At 43.5% G+C, this 17,255-nt stretch overlaps 1 protein-coding gene across 1 annotated transcript; it reads right to left on the bottom strand.

The window, feature by feature from the left end:
• Positions 1-1,814: 1,814 nt before the first annotated feature.
• Positions 1,815-16,119, bottom strand: mylk4a (myosin light chain kinase family, member 4a). The gene is made up of 14 exons (XM_071362831.1): positions 15,237-16,119; positions 11,764-11,922; positions 11,486-11,579; positions 10,436-10,988; positions 8,393-8,763; positions 7,738-7,843; positions 6,794-6,887; positions 6,500-6,609; positions 5,373-5,514; positions 5,109-5,179; positions 4,840-4,968; positions 4,281-4,433; positions 2,045-2,123; positions 1,815-1,871 (listed from the first exon to the last, which is right to left on the bottom strand). Exons 1-14 carry the CDS (start codon positions 15,765-15,767, stop codon positions 1,815-1,817), a joined length of 2,649 nt encoding a protein of 882 aa, XP_071218932.1. The 5' UTR covers positions 15,768-16,119.
• Positions 16,120-17,255: the final 1,136 nt, after the last annotated feature.

The raw sequence follows: 17,255 nt of genomic DNA, 5'->3' as shown, positions 1-17,255 counted from the left end.
CAAGGAGGCAGTGGAGCTCTGCCAGTCATCCACCCAGTCAAATGTGAATGGAAGAGCTACAAGACATGGGTAAGCCTGACAAACCAACTATGTTACTGTGCCTCCCCAGGAGTGGTGGAGAGTTGGAGAGTGGGCCTGGGAGTCAGAGGGCCTACCATGGTCAGGCAAGTTCATTAAGATGGATGATGGTTATATGGTAACCCTAGACTTTGCCAAGCTCTTGGTTACCAGGGTGCCTCAGGGAGAGTCTTCCAACTCTACAGAAACTGGTCAACTACCATCAGGTACACCACCAGGGGACAGCGAGCCCCAGGCCCATGAGGTAAAGGTCCAAGACGGCACTGTGGTGGTGAGTATGACCAATGAAAAGGGATGTTTAGAAATGGAGAAACCTCAAACTCCTGTCATGGACCTTCAAATGTCCTTTGACCAGAGCTGAGGCAGGTGGCATGCTGTCGGGGTGCTCTATTTTGAAAATGTTGAAGAAGCATGGTTTTGCAAGAAGGACTGGAGGTGACCAAAAGAAAGGTCATGTGAAAGAAAAGGGGCTTGAGGTAAAACTGAGGTAAAACAAACATTTCTGAACATTTCTGTGATGATAACCCAAGACTTTGCAGAAATCCTGAGGCCCAAGTGGAAAAAGGCGAGCCGCTTAAGGGGGACACGTGTTGTCATTCAAAGGAGAACGGTAAAGCTGGTGAGGAGGCAAAGACGCATGGAGGTGAGAGCCTTCCCCCTCTCAATAACCAGTTATCGTGTGTGCCCCAGAAGGTGGCCGAGAACCAGACCCATGAAGAGGGTGAACCATGGAGATGACAAACATCAACCTTTGTTGTATGACCCCTGGAGGTCCAGGGGTGTATCTCCATGGCCTTGGATTAGATGACTGGTCAAGAGTTGACTCTATCGGGACATTGGCCTGTACAAACCACGGGTTCAGGCAGGGGTGGGCGGTGTGTGAGCATCCGAGGGGTGTAAGGGTGGGAAAGGCCAGCTTTTGGCCCCACTTGGTGGATAAACAACTCATTACAAGGTGTGGCATCTCTCCACAGAGACTTAACTGACTGCAGCTGCACATCTTGAACAGCTGGCTGCAATTAGGGTGGCAGAACATGGGGAGGCAGTGGAGTTCAGCGAGAGAGAGAGGAGTGAGGAGGACACGCCTAACCATTGGACCAGTCAGCACCCAATGACGACGGTTTGAAGCTCTCTCTGCCCTGGGAGAAAATAAATCACTGGGGAATAATATGATTACATTCAGTTATTGCCATAAAGGGCCAGCTGTTGATTTTGATTATTGGCCTTACTTCTTTTTTTACCAGTTAATAAATCCTCTGAGTGATGAATTGCCTTGTCTGTCTCTTGGTTTTGCACTACCACACATGACACACTCCTCCACCTACGGAGTTTTAACTGTTTAAATGTGTTCATACAGGTAAGCTCTGGTAGTTCTACAGGTGTACAGCAGGCTTGGTCCAAGTGGCCACCGCTGGCTCCGTCAAGTCATCATGCTGCTCAAAACAAAAAGGGATAGGAAACAGTTCAGTTTCAGCAATGTCAACATTTCTGGGCTAAATCTGATCTGACTTTCTTGTCATGGGCAAATGTTGAAACGAGCCTACACCTGGTGGTCTCTAGGAAGACATTACTGTTTTGTTGAGAGCTGAATCCTGACGTGGGATATAACAATATTTTTGGGGTAAAACATCCCCTTTGATTATATGAGGTATTTGCACAAATGTTCAAATATGCAGTAGGATTCTGTCTTAGTGGAGAAAATGTGTGAGGTTTGATGAGGAAGAGTTAGACTTACCTCAACTATCTGTGGTGGGTACGCATGAAGATCTGCGTGAGCGGTTACACATGTTCTTCTGTAAAACCGAGGCAAAACACAAAGATACTGTAAGTCAATAACAATTTTTTTTTAACTTCTAAACGAGAGCAAACCAATCAGTAGAACTACACCACTTCATAATATGGTAGCAACATAAGAGCATGTTGAACATCCTATCTTCTCTATAAGAAGTGAGTGGGTGCCCTGTACCTTTTCATGAAGACGGTGATGGAGGACTGCGTCAGAGAGCCAAGGATGTCTCAACGCTTCAGAGGCACCTATCCTCCAACTGCAGAAAAACACACACAAACACACAATGAGATATATGTACAGATGTAAAATGTCATAGAAGAAAAATTGATTTTTGATTTTTATTGCAAAATATACAGTATATGTGGTGCAATATACTGTGCCTCAAGAAAGTATTCAGACCCCTTGACTTTTTCCACAATTTGTTACATTACAGCCTTGTTCTAAAATATATTAAATCATTGTTTTCCTCATCAATCTACAAACAATATCCCATAATGACAAAGTGAAAACAGGTTTTGTCGAAATTTTGGCAAATGTTTTAAAATGAAAAAACAGAACACCTTATTTACATAAATATCCAGACCCTTTGCTATGAGACTCGAAATTGAGCTCAGGTGCATCCTGTATCCATGATCATCCTTGATGTTTCTACAACTTGATTAGAGTCCACCTGTGGTAAATTAAATTGATTGAACATGATTTGGAAAGGCACATACATGTCTATATAAAGACGCAGCTGACAGTGCATGTCAGAGCAAAAACCAAGACATGTATGTGCCTTTCCAAATCATGTTCAATCAATTTAATTTACCACAGGTGGACTCTAATCAAGTTGTAGAAACATCAAGGATGATCATGGATCATGGATCATGGATGATCATGGATGCACCATGAGGTCAAAAGAATTGTCCATAGAATTGTCCATAGAGCTCTTTGTTGAGGCAAAGATCTGGGGAAGGGTACCGAAAGATTTCTGCAGCATTGAAGGTCCCCAAGACCACAGTGACCTCCATCATTCTTAAATGGAAGAAGTTTGGAACCACCAAGGCTCTTCCTAGAGCTGGCCGCCGAGCCAATCTGAGCAATTGGGGGAGAAGGGCCTTGGTCAGGGAGGTGAGCAAGAACCCGATGGCCACTCTGACAGAGCTCCAGAGTTCCTCTGTGGCCATGGGAGAACCTTCCAGAAAGACGACCATCTCTGCAATCAGCCCCTTATGGTAGAGTGGCCAGACGGAAGCCACTCCTCAGTAAAAGGCACATGACAGCCCGCTTATAAAAACCTTCTCCAGAGTGCTCAGGACTTCAGACTGGGGCGAAGGTTCACCTTCCAACAGGACAATGACCCGAAGCACACAGCTAAGGCAACGCAGGAATGGCATCGGGACAAATCTCTGATTGTCATTGAGTGGCCCAGCCAGAGCCCGGACTTGAACCCGATCGAACATCTCTGGAGAGACCTGGACATTGCTGTGCAGTGACGCTCCCCATCCAACCTAACAGAGCTTGAGAGGATCTGCAGAGAAGAATGGAAGAAACTCCCCAAATACAGATGTGCCAAGCTTGTAGCTTCATACCCAAGAAGACTTGAGGCTGTAATCGCTGCCAAAGGTGCTTCAACAAAGTACTGAGTAATGGTTCTGAATACTTACGTTTTTTTATATATTTTTTTTTAGGGGATAGATCAGCTTTAATATTGCATATTGATTGTAGCTTGCATCTATGTAATTGTCTGCATCACTTCCAATCCCCCATATATTGTTTTGCATATATACTGTATATACACACACACAGTACAAGTCAAAAGTTTGGACACACCTACTCAAATATGTGTGTCAAAACTTTTGTGTGTGTGTGTGTGTGTGTGTGTGTGTGTGTGTGTGTGTGTGTGACTTTCTAACCCTACCACCCCTCCTCTAATTGGAGTAAACTAGTAAACAACCATGCTTAGGCTTCTACTTCCAGCTTATACATACTATATACATTTTATGGACACAGTCTATTTTACAATAGTTCTATTTAGTTTGTTTTTACTCCTGTCTTTCCTCTACCATCAACCTCCCATTTATTTCTGATGTCCATCCGGTTTGATTTCTATTTGCCATATCTTTCAAACTGTGCTCTTTCAAAAAAGTTCTTAACCCATATACGTTTTACGGACACAGTATGTTTTACATTAGTTATATTGTTATTATTTGTTGTTATTAGTCCCAACCTTTAGCTCCATTCAATGTGATATCTGTTTTTTTTTCTTTTTAATACATTAGCAAAAAAAATAAATAACAGATTTTGTTTTGTCATGTCTTGATGGTGTGTAGATTGATGAGGGAATTTAAAAAAAATCTGTTTTAGAAAAAGGCTGTAACGTAACAAAATGTGGAAAAAGTCAAGGGGCTTGATGACTTTCCGAATGCACCTTTTATTGATGATGAGGAGTTTGGAGATGAAGTCTTTGGCCTCCTCTGAGATGTCTGTAAATTCTGCCTCTTCAAAGTTCCACTGGCAGGCCAGAATGTTATTCAAAGTCTCATTGTCATCGTCACCTAGGAAGGGACACAGACCGCTTAGCCTGTGGAAGAAGAGGAAGAGTCTTTATTGTGTGTGTGTGTGTGTGTGTGTGTGTGTGTGTGTGTGTGTGTGTGTGTGTGTGTGTGTGTGTGTGTGTGTGTGTGTGTGTGTGTGTGTGTGTGTGTGTGTGTGTGTGCGTGTGTACACGTTTGGGCTCCCGAGTGGCGCAGTGGTCTAAAGTCACTGCATCTCAGTGCTAGAAGAGGTCACTACAGACCCTGGTTCTATTCCAGGCTGTATCACAACCGGCCATGATTGGGAGTCCCATAGGGCAGCGCACAATTGGCCCAGCATCTTCCGGGTTAGAGTTTGGCCAGGGTAGGCCGTCATTGTAAATAAGAATTTGTTCATAACTGTCTTGCCTAGTTAAATAAAGGTTAAATAAATGAGTGTGCATGTGTACTCACAGCATATATGTAATGACTCCCAGGCTCCACATGTCGGTGTTGAATGACACAAAGTCGTAGTTGACAACTTCTGGGGCCAGGAACTCTGGGGTGCCGAAATTTATTCGTAACTTCTCTCTGGGCTTGTATCTAGGGGGAATACGTGTTTATTTTTATTGGGAATCTATCAATACAAATACAATAGTTTAATGTTGCATGCATTGATACATCATATATGATATACAGTTATGCTAATTCAAGTGGACGATTCATGTGAATATGAAACCTACTTTCTGGCAAGTCCAAAGTCGATGATCTTAATTTTATTCGTGACTCTGCTCACACATAGAATATTCTCTGGCTGAAAAAGGTGAAACAATAGCAAGACAGTAGTATATAGAAACCATTGTTACTATTGTGTACAATCTGATATGCTATCAATAACATCAGTGGCTATGGAAAACAATGACCTCTGGCACATTAACACTGATCTGAACACATAAGTATATATTTGTTTGCTCACTGCCCCTGTCAAACACAGTGTGGTAGTCTACCTTGAGGTCCAGATGGAGGATGTACATCTTGTGCATGTGCTGCAGGCCCTCACAGATCTGCCTGATGAACAGCACCGTGTCCAGCTCCATCAGAGTGTAGTTCTCATCGATGATCCTGTCAAAGAGCTCCCCTCCATCCACACTACAATCACACACACAAAAACACATTAGGATGCTGCAGAAACGTATAAAGCAAATTGCCCAAAAACAGGACTTGAGCTTGGGGTCGCTAGGAAGTAAAGCCTGTATGTACCATGGTCTGAATCAGTAGACTCAAAATGCTGCTGTACTTTCCTGAACACATTCACTATCATTTCATTTCATTCAAGTTTCCTCAAAATCCATTGACTTAAAGATACTACAAGACAGTGCACTGACCTATTGTGTATTTCTATCTACAGTGGCATCATGGCATAAAAATGATGTCAAATGAATTTAAGCTTAAAGATGTGGGTTGAGAAAACATTGTGGGAAGGAACAGACAGCGAGGCAGAGAACCATAGACATACACTACATGACAAAAAGTATGTGGAAACCTGCTTGTCGAACATCTCATTCCAAAATCATGGGCATTAATATGGAGTTGGTTCCTCCATTGCTGCTATAACAGCCTCCACTCTCGTGGGAAGGCTTCCCACCAGTGGAGGCTCTTCAGAGGAGGAAGGGGAGGACCATCCTCCTCAGTGAATTTCATAAAAAATGTAATTGTAAAACATTTAAAAAGTTATCCTTTTTAGATAAAACTATACTAAATATAATCACGTCACCAAATAACTGATTAAAACACTACTTTGCCAAGAAGGTCTACAGTAGCCTCAACAGCTGTCTGTAGGGTAGCACCATGGTGTAGTCAGAGGACAGCTAGCTTCCGTCCTCCTCTGGGTACGTTGACTTCAATACAAAACCTAGGAGGCTGATGGTTCTCACCCCCTTCCATAGACTTACACACTAATTATGACAACTCCGGAGGACATCCTCCAGCCTATCAGAGCTCTTGCATCTAGTACTGAAAGCATAAGCTACAGCTAGCTAGCACTGCAGTGTATAAAATGTGGTGAGTAGTTGACTCAAAGAGAGAGAAAGGCAATAGTTGAACAAAACTATTTAGTTCTGTGGAGGCAACGTACTATTCCAGCACCAGAATGATGTCGTTCCTGGACTCGTAGGCAGCGTAGAGCTGGATCAGGTTGGCATGGTCCAGCTGGTTCATGACCGTGATCTCATTCTTCACCACCTCCTACATGCCAAACACACACCAACCACATAATGAGAGGTGTCAGATGCTCGCTTGCAGCTAGCAAGCAGTGTACGGCTCCTCTTTTCTGGGTGCACATAGCCTTCGAAGATACATTTTTAAACCTTAACAAGTGTAGTTTATTCAGTTTATATTCCAAGTACATTTACTCATTAAGAATTAGTACCTTCTCTTTCTGACTCCGGGCTTTGATGATCTTGGCAGCCAGGGTGAGACCCGAGGAGTTTTCCATGCATTTGTGCACCTGGCCAAAACGACCCCTAAGAGAGAGACGGAAAAATAAGTAAGGTGTCTTCAGTTTCTGACTCGTTTTCTTTTTTATAACGTAACCTTACTCCCTCTCCCTCTGACTAAGAGTTGGCAAAACGATCACCTGTAAGTCACAGATCCTATAATGTTACTCATCCAGATAATATGTCCCCTGAATGGAGGGGGATTGCAGTCAGAAGATGAACTACTTGAACTATCAAAACTATTTCATCAGTATGTCCTCGGATACAAAATCAGTTCTCTTCCAATACAAGAAAGTAATATCATTTTGTGAAGGAATTGTATTGTTAATTTCTCCTTTATTTCATTAAATGAGAGTAAGGGTCCTCTCTTTGAAAATGTGGATTAACACTTAGCGATTAGCTCACAGCTGGCAGTGGGGGTATGGTTTCACATACCCCAAAGGCCTTCAGTAAAAATAACTGCCCTGACTCTGGAGTTATGAACCAGGGGAGAGGAGAAGAGAGGAGAGGAGGGGAGGGTTACACAACTCAACATTGTTGAGGACCTCTGTTCCTCTCTGTCTATGATTTAGGTCAGATATAATTTGTTCTGTGGGTTTGGTTCCAAAAGACAATGGAGAATCGACTAATAATTGACAAATTTATAATAACTCAGTACAATGTAGAAAAGAGCTCGACGGAGAGGAGTCGTTGATGGCCTGTGCTCTCTGGGGAGCGATCGGCCTAAGCAGGCACTATTTTATGTTACTCAATACTGTTATTGCGGATGGATACAATTGTTCTTGAATTTGAAGTTAAACAGTTGAAAAGTCCTTTCAAATTTTACTTTGTGGTTCAAATCATTATGTATCGCTAGGAACAGGATAGGTACACTTACCCTCCGAGAACCTCTGCTCTGTTGATGGTGTAGAAGTTGCTGATCTGGTTCGGTTTGGCTGACACTATTCGATGGTTGAATGGAGCCGGAGGAGGAGAGCTTTTATCTTAAAGGAGATATGATACAAAATTATTTTATTTTTAACCATTTAACCATGGAAGTCACATAGAGATTGACATCTATTTTTCAAGTGAGCCCTGGCAAACAGTAGCATGGTGGGGAAATAGAAGCTGTATTGTTAATCAGTTAGCACGTGGCTCTATTAATGGTACCTCATAATCAAGTTATCATTCTGTGCTAACTAACACACTGTGGTAAACATGAGAAAGGAGATACAATGTTGGTTATGCAGACTACAGTACTCTCGTACTTTGTTACTCCTAGAAAGCATGCTTTTTTATACCCTAATTCAATAAGATTATGAATATTTTCTACAAAAAGAGAAAGATTAGCCACCATATCAAAAATCTATTGGACTTCATATCAGGCCCAAATCCTAATATTTGTTTGCGTAACTCCAGTTTTCTACTGAGATTAATGTGTGATTTATGGAATCGTTGAGTTGAGTGTGCGCATTTCAAGTTCCTCCCTCAGTACTTATCACCTTTCCCCCAGACTTAAAGCCACAGTACCCCATAAAAATGCTGGTCCTCACCAATGAAGAACTGTTCCCCAGTAGACTGCCTGACTTCTGTAGACTGATCCGGCTTCTTCTCTTTTCCCATCCTCTCCTTCAGTTCCACACGGATATCCACCCCGTCTGCCTTGAAGATGCCCCATCCCTCGTCCTCATCCTCTGGTCTTTCTCCGTCCTCTTCCTCCTCCTGCCTCTCCCCCTGCTCCTTCTCCCCCTGCCTCACATATTCCTCTCCTGCTCCTCCCTCCACCCGACTCTTCTTGTGGTCCTCCACTCCCAGGTCTTCCTCCGTCACACGACGCTTACTGCTGGTGCTGCCCTCTTCCATCTGGTCCTGTTCTGCAGCCTCCAGAGACTGAGAGGAGGCACTTTTGTTGTGGACTTCACAACTGGAACAGACAAACATAAACTCAGCAAAAAAAGAAATGTCCTCTCACTGTCAACTACGTTTATTTTCAGCAAACAAAATGTGTAAATATTTGTATGAACATAAGATTCAACCACTGAGACATAAACTGAACAAGTTCCACAGACATGTGACTAACAGAAATTGAATAATGTGTCCCTGAACAAAGGGGGGTCAAAAAAAAGTAACAGTCAGTATCTGGTGTGGCCACCAACTGCATTAAGTACTGCAGTGCATCTCCTCCTCATGGACTGCACCAGATTTGCCAGTTCTTGCTGTGAGATGTTACCACACTCTTCCACCAAGGCACCTGCAAGTTCCCAGACAATTCTGGGGGGAATGGCCCTCACCCTCCGATCCAACAGATCCCAGACGTGCTCAATGGGATTGAGATCCGGGCTCGTCGCTGGCCATGGCAGAACACTGACATTCCTGTCTTGCAGGAAATCACGCACAGAACGAGCAGTATGGCTGGTGGCAATGTCATGCTGGAGGGTCATGTCAGGATGATCCTGCAGGAAGGGTACCACATGAGGGAGGAGGATGTCGTCCCTGTAACGCACAGCATTTAGATTGCCTGCAATGACAACAAGATCAGTCCGATGATGCTGTGACACACCGCCCCAGACCATGACGGACCCTCCACCTCCAAATTGATCCTGCTCCAGAGTACAGGCCTCAGTGTAGCGCTCATTCCTTCGACGATAAACGCAAATCCAACCATCACCTCTGGTGAGACAAAACCGCGACTCGTCAATGAAGAGCACTTTTTGTCAGTCCTGTCTGGTCCAGCGATGGTGGGTTTGTGCCCATAGGCGACGTTGTTGCCAGTGATGTCTGGTGAGGACCTGCTTTACAACAGGCCTACAAGCCCTCAGTCCAGCCTCTCTCAGCCTATTGTGGACAGTCTGAGCACTGATGGAGGGATTGTGTGTTCCTGGTGTAACTCGGGCAGTTGTTGTTGCCATCCTGTACCTGTCCCGCAGGTGTGATGTTCGGATGTACCGATCCTGTGCAGGTGTTGTTACACGTGGTCTGCCACTGCGAGGACGATCAGCTGTCCATCCTGTCTCCCTGTAGCGCTGTCTTAGGTGTCTCACAGTATTGACAATGCAATTTATTGCCCTGGCCACATCTGCAGTCCTCATGCCTCCTTGCAGCATGCCTAAGGCAAGTTCACACAGATGAGCAGGGACCCTGGGCATCTTTCTTCATCTTTCTTTTGGAGTCAGTAGAAAGGCCTCTTTAGTGTCCTAAGTTTTCATAACTGTGACCTTAATTGCCTACCGTCTGTAAGCTGTTAGTATCTCCACAGGTGTGTGTTCATTAATTGTGTATGGTTCATTGAACAAGCATGGGAAACAGTGTTTAAACCCTTTACAATGAAGATCTGTGAAGTTATTTGGATTTTTACTAATTATCTTTGAAAGACATGGTCCTGAAAAAAGGACGTTTCTTTTTTTGCTGAGTTTATTTTAGAAATTAGTGTGTGTATTTGAAAGACAGGCATCACAGAGTGAATGGTACTGAAGTAGAGAGAGAAATAAAGAGAGAGAATGAGAGGGACAAAGAGTGAGAGACAGAGAACGAAACAAAGAAATACATCAAATAAAATAAATAGGAAGGGATTGAGGAGGGTAGAGGGGATACTCTACCTCTCTGGAATAGAGCCAGTCTCTCCTGGAGCTTCAGGGGAGGGTGGGAGAGGAGGGAGATCTTTAACTGACATATCAGCAGCTTCTGATGGGCCTGCACTGTCCTCCAACTTTTTGTTCCCCTCTCTCTCCTCTGCTCCTCTAACCTCCTCAGGCTGCTCTGTGATTTTCAACAGTTCTTCCTCTCGCTCCTCTTCCTTGAACTTGGATTCACTGAGGTGGTCTTCCTTCTCTTGCTTCTTTATGGCCTCCTCTTCCTCCTTCCTCTCCTCCACTTTTAGTCCATCTCCTGCTGCCTCCCTCTCCTCCTCAGACAATGACTCCTCTTCGGTCACGGGGGCCTTGAGGATCAAGTCCAGCAGGTTCGGGCTGAGGGACCCAGTCTGTGATGACCCCAACCCCTCTGAGGCCCTTCCAGATCCAGCCTCCAGGTCCAAGACGCCATCAGGGGTAAGCTGCTGCTGGTGACCTGATGATGATCTCTCTGCATTCTCCTTGTTGAGCTTCTGAACCTCCTTTAGCAGCAACGCCTGCTTCCTCAGAGAGATGGTGTCTGCATTGGAACAAACAAAATGGCCAAGGGGATACAGTTATAATTAATTCAACCACCTGCATGATTTTCCCTTTAGTAACTATAATCAGATGATTGCACAATATCTCAGAATGTCAACACACTCCTAGTATCCTCCTAAGATGATGGCAGGTGGTTGTCTGAAGTGTCAGTCTGATCTTTTTTATTCTCTTTGATGTTTTGGTTTCATGATGTACTTGTTAGCGCAATACTGTTGTTTACGTCTGACAGGAAGACTGTTGTGACTAGCCAGTTTGTTACCTTTTGTGTGGCTCCAAGATAGTATCATTCAAAGAAGTCTATTTTCTTCTCCCGCTCTCTAAGCTTTCAGAACACATGTTGTTTACATCTCACATGTTACATGTTGTGAGTGCTGCTGTGTGTGAGTTAGTTTGTTTTGACTGGTAAAGGTCACTGTGTGTGTGTTGTATGGCTGTGAGCTATTGTTGATACATTGTAATGTACTGTGATGTGAACACCTGCTGTATCTGGGGGTTTCTTCTTCTGTGTTTTCAGACCTTTTGTGCTCAGACTGGACTTCTCCTTCCCATCCTTCCCCTTGTGATCTTTTGACTAAAGGAAGGGAAGAACGAAAGATAAGATCATCACGTTCTGCATTTGGTCTACATTTCAACATTCTTCAAAACTAGGTAAAATATGTATATTTCCCTGAAACCGCTACCACTATGTAATTACAATATTTACTGCACAGAAACTTCATGATAAACATGTTTTCTGTGAGCAAGTTTACACGTACAAAGTTTCCGCAGAGTTTGCAGATTGTGAGAAAATGCTTTGGTCCGTGGAGCTTTGTTGTCTTGTGACTGTGAGTGGTCTCCGGTCTACTAGGTTTGGGTTCACATTTAGTGGTTATCATCCCTTGAGTCCCTTTAGTGGCTTTAGTAGAGGTAGTTTTCTGTTAAGGAGACAGACAACATGGCAATGCTAGTTGGACAATGGTGAATGTTATGCAACATGAAATGGATTATGACACTGTTAGAGAGGGTAAGGAGGAAGGTGAGTGGTAGTGAGAGAGGTAGGTTACAAATGAACATGAACATTTGACAGTATGAAAAATGAAAACAGTTGTTACAATATGTGAAATTAATAAAATGAATGACTGAATGTGATGTTAAAGATGAAAGAAACATTAATGTAACCGTCAAAACATATAGCCTAGCCTGATCAGTTGTTTTATTCAAGTTAGCATCCTGGTACTGTATTAATACAAACTACAAAGCCAAACTTTTTTCAGTCAAAGCATGATGTTGATTGTCCGCAGCAGATGTATAGATAGGTTGGTACATATGTGCGAGGCTGTGAATTTATAGTTATCACTTGTCACAGTGAGCGATGGAATGCAATACTGACCCTAAGCGGAGAAATTGCCTGCAACCAACCAAACAAGTATTCTCAAACAGACTTCGAACCCGAGGGGCTACCCAGTACTATAGTAAACACTCCAGTCCTTTAATGAGCAGGTCAACATCTTAAAAAATATATTGTGTTGTTGATTGTGAGGTAAGCACTGCTCAGTAGTAAGGCAGAGGAGATATTTTGAGGATGGGGATTTCCACAGTGGTACGATATGTGTGTGGTTTGTGTGGTGTGTGTGTGGGGGGGACCACATTGACAAATGTCTGCGGTAGACAGTTATCTCACACCTTAGAGGTGAATGAGACGGCCGGAGGCTGGAGCCACCGCCTGACGAGAGCTCTGACGACAACAAGAATTCCTGGTGATCTGAGTCATACAGTAGCCAATAGACAATCACAGAGGTATGTATGCCCTTACGTGTGGACTTATATGACCACTTAGTTGCTGTTCGAGTTCTAACCTCAAATCACGCTGAAAATGTCAAGTCTGTATCGTAGTTTGAGGTTTTGTGCTAGAACTGTGTTGAAATGGAAAGACCCTTAACTCACCAAATAAGGGTCTGAATACATTACAATTATTTACAGGACCGCTTTCCTAATTTCCTAGTACACATACTCTACACTACTATACACCATGACATGTGGAAACTCTTACACTACAATGTATCTCATTCACCATCTATATGAGTTGGTCACTGCTTGCAGGTAATAGACCCTGGGCATGAAAACAGATACCAATCTGGCATCCACCCTCATGCCAGTAATGGAAAGGGATGATAACTGGCTTTGAGGTACCTATAAGTCCCGCTTAAGGCTCTAATACCAAACGGTACTAGCCATTGACCTTCAGTGTCTCTGTGTCTAAGACCACTCTCAGTGTGTTACTGCTGGTCACATTGAATCAACAACTTGAAGTGCTTGTTGAAGTTGGAAGGAAGTGACTGGGACTTAAGCCTAGAGGATTTGGGTTTAAGTTAACCTTCTACAACAAAAACAGTGCTACTCATTGTACTTGGACTACTTAACCCAGTGCACTGGACGGTTGACATTATGATTCAAATTCTTCTCTTTCTGTCACCTAATCAGTCCAGTACCAAATGCTTCTAGTTACTTCCCTAAGATCATTGAGTCGTTAACTAGTTTCACATGCTTGCTAGTACATACAGATGTAATATCTTATTTTGATCACTCTGTCGTCACAGAGAACTTTCCTGCGTATGCAAATGTATAGTACATGCAAGGTTTAACTAGGCTTAAAACTTTTTTAATTTCCACTTTAGAATTTCAGACTCAACCCCTACAAAAATGTCCTTGAATTATAATCCACATAATAATTTACATTCCTGTTGCTGCAGGATTATTTAACTGCTGTGAGAAACTGTTCAAATTAAAATATTTTATTTTACTGGCCCAACCCTCCATCCCAAGTAAGACCGATCACCTGAATAAAGCATCTACAGGGTACAACCACTCCACCATTAAAAACACACTGTCCTATATAGGTCAATCATCTCCTGCTTATTTTGAGCCACTCACATCTGAAGCAGTGCCAGCCTCTGTTCCAGCCTCTGTGCCATCCTCAAATGTAGCACGCAGTGTGAAGAACAATCATTTACTAGACCCTTTAAATCAATGGCTGTTTGACACAGTTACCATGGCTGGATTGCTAATAAAGAGTTATGAATAGCTTTATCTGAAACAATGGAGGTAAATAATGTACATTTGGGATGCTCTGAATTGTAATGAATATATAGGTAACAGAACTCAATACACATCACTGAAACCATAGTACGTCTACAGTATATCCACGCTGGGACCTCTCAACATGCCACTACAGGACTGAGAAGGTGAGAGAGAGATACCGCAATAGAGAGAAAGACATACAGAAAACAAGCGAGGGAGAGACAGAGATAGAGAGAGTGACAGAGAGAAAGAGAGAGGGGGTCCTTACCCTCAGCACCCCAGATGCCGGAGGCCACATTATAGGTCAAGGAGGAATGTAGAGGAGAATGTGGGACAACGTAGGGTAGAATGTAGGCTAATGTACAGTATGAGCAGGGCAGTAAGTGTATTACTGTAGGTGGTGAAAGGTGGGGGCAAATTTGAGTCCTTTTGCTTGAGCATTGTAAACAGATGCTGTTTTTCATATACCACTGTACTTGATCATGAGGTGGTGGAATGTTCCCCACCAATTTCAACACTGGGTATAAGTGTCAAGGCTTTGGCTCCTTCCATACAATATGGCGTGCTCTGCATGGCACTATACAAGCAGTGGAGATCGCTATGTCCCAAAGTCATATTGCTTTGACACATCTTCCACCACTTCATGAGGAAAAATAGCATGAGCCAAGCCACAATCCTTCCTTAGGAAACAGATCTCCACTTGACTAGCCAGCTCTGCTGCTCTGATCATTTTCCTCTGCAGTGCCAATGTCATAAAACTAAACCAAATCAAAAACCAAACATGGAAACATGGAGCACCTTATCTCCAAGCCTGAATACAATGTGCACATTTTTGAAGGACATGTAATTTGCAGGAGCGTGAGGAAACAGCGAACCCAGCAATTCATCTAACCTACGTTGCCCATCAAAACATCCATAACATCAATCCATTCTAAATTAACACCTGAACACAAGTGTTTTATTATTAAATTCACTTGAACATAATCCAGAGTTTTGTTAAGTAAAGAGTTCATAAAGTGCCTTAATAAAGAACCCTTAATACAGTCTACATAGACCTGCACAAACACACCTCTTTGGTTAGTGCAGTTTGAGCTTCCAGTCTCACCTTGTCGGTCTTCTTAGTAACTGAGCTCTCGCTCTTTTCTGCAGACGATTGCCTCTTAACGTCCACCTTGCTCTTACTGTCTTTGGACTTGGAGGCCTTGCGTGCTGCAGGATGCATAAACATCATCTCCATAACCCGGGAGCTCTTCACCGTCTCCCCGATGAATCTGATGACCTGCTGGATGCTGAGGACCAGATTCTCCATCCCGTCCAGCTTCTCAGCCTGCTTCTCCGAGCGCTGGTCCAACGCCATCATGATGGAGCTCATCTCATGACACATCTCTCTCACCTCGCTCACCACACCTGTACCCTGGGTTTGAGCCAGGGGAAGAGTTAGGGCTCTTGCAGGTATATGGATCTCCTCGTTGTCCACCTTCAGAGTTTCCACGTCCCTCTCGATACCATCGATGTCCTGGGTTATTCCGTCCAGCCGATTGAGGACCTTCTCCTGGATGTTGATGAGCCTGTCCATCTTACTGCTCAGAGACTCAATGCGATTCTGAATGAGGTCCAAGCCGGCACCAGTGCAGTCGGCTAGGTTATCCATCGTGCTTGGCTTTCCAGGGGTTGAGTTAGAGTTCACTATCTTTGAACTCATGACCGAATCACGACAGGACACCCAATCGAGACAGAAAAAGGGTCACAGAAAGGTTTATGACCAACGTCCGAGTGACAGACGGGACAACTCTTTTGAAAAACGCAGCCAGCCTTATCCCTATGTACTCCTCTTCAACTGTACAGACAAGCTGATTTAAAGACGGATATGTAAATAAAATGCAAATTTATCAACAACAAAAATGAAGAAAATCAAACTAACTAAACTCAAATCCATAAAGAGTGAAACCAGAAAAATACAGCCAGTAACTGTCAGTGTAACCTGTGGAAACACCTTTAGAGTTCTGACTTAACAGTCATCCGGTCGTGAGATTGTCCCTGTCTCTCACCTACTGCTTGACACCTCTGCTCTTCTCCTTACTGGAGGTGGTATTAAGAATGGAATAAGCCTGTCTACCTAAATGTAAACGGCACAGCCGACGTCAGCAGGGGACCGGCCAGGGGGGCGGGGAGCTGTGAGAGGCCGTGAGGGGCAGCAGTTTGGCTCTGGAGGGGCTGTCAGACATCTGAGCCTTTAAATGTTAAGCCCACCACCGTAGCCAGTCTCTGGCCCACCTGCCAAGTGTCAAAATGGCCAGTGTACACAGTTCCTCTCTCTGAGGCAGAGTGGAAAGTTGTCTGGGACGACGCTAGACACTTTGTTTAGTTTTTACTTTATTTGCATGTAAATGGTTATAGACTTTTCAGTCTCACTTGGTGGTTTCACCATGATTAGCCTGAACAGGTGCTTACAGATGGAGAGGGGGGTCACTGACGTGTTTTATTTATAAGCGGTCAGGGACATTTTTAAGTCAACTCAAAATATCCAACAATCATGTCAAAAGTACCACTCACACAGAACAGCTGTGTTTGCAAAAAGGGAACTTTTTAAATTAGATCCTTATTAATGACTGGCATAGTAATTAACAGCTTCGCAGTGTTTACAAGAGGCTGGAAAAATAATGATTGTGATAACATCAGGGAAATAACTGCATGTGAGCATTGAGTCTCAGTATGTAAGACAGTTGTACAGTGCATACGGAAAGTATTCAGACCCCTTAAAGTTTTCCACATTTTATTACGTTACAGCCTTATTCTAAAAAAAAAAAAAAATGTTAAGTTCCTTAATCAATCTACACACAATACCCCGTAATGACAAAGCAAAAACAGTTTTTATACATTTTTGCAAATGCATAAAAAATGTATAACTCAGAGCTTTGTTGAAGCACCTTTGGCAGCGATTACAGCCTCGAGCCTTCTTGGGTATGATGCTACAAGCTTGGCACACCTGTATTTGGAGAGTTTCTCCCATTCTCTGCAGATCCTCTCGAGCTCTGTCAGGTTGGATTGAGAGCGTCTCTCCACAGCTATTTTCAGGTCTCTCCAGAGATGTTCAATCGGGTTCAAGTCCGGGCTCTGGCTGGGCCAATCAAGGACATTCAGAGACTTGTCCCGTAGCCACTCCTGTGTTGTTTTGGCTGTGTGCTCTCAA

This window comes from Salvelinus alpinus, chromosome 23, assembly GCF_045679555.1.
Source record: "Salvelinus alpinus chromosome 23, SLU_Salpinus.1, whole genome shotgun sequence".
Taxonomy (NCBI): domain Eukaryota; kingdom Metazoa; phylum Chordata; class Actinopteri; order Salmoniformes; family Salmonidae; genus Salvelinus; species Salvelinus alpinus.
This window is presented reverse-complemented; position numbering and strand designations above follow the sequence as displayed.

Bases quoted from the DNA above. Each gene is read 5' to 3' on its own strand.
- mylk4a (XM_071362831.1), bottom strand. From the start codon at position 15,767: ATGAGTTCAAAGATAGTGAACTCTAACTCAACCCCTGGAAAGCCAAGC. The intron at 10,989-11,485 runs GTGTTCACATCA...GTTCCAATGCAG, and splicing joins GAAACCCCCAGATACAGCAG to ACACCATCTCTCTGAGGAAG. The intron at 8,764-10,435 runs GTAGAGTATCCC...TGTCTGTTCCAG, and splicing joins ACTGGCTCTATTCCAGAGAG to TTGTGAAGTCCACAACAAAA.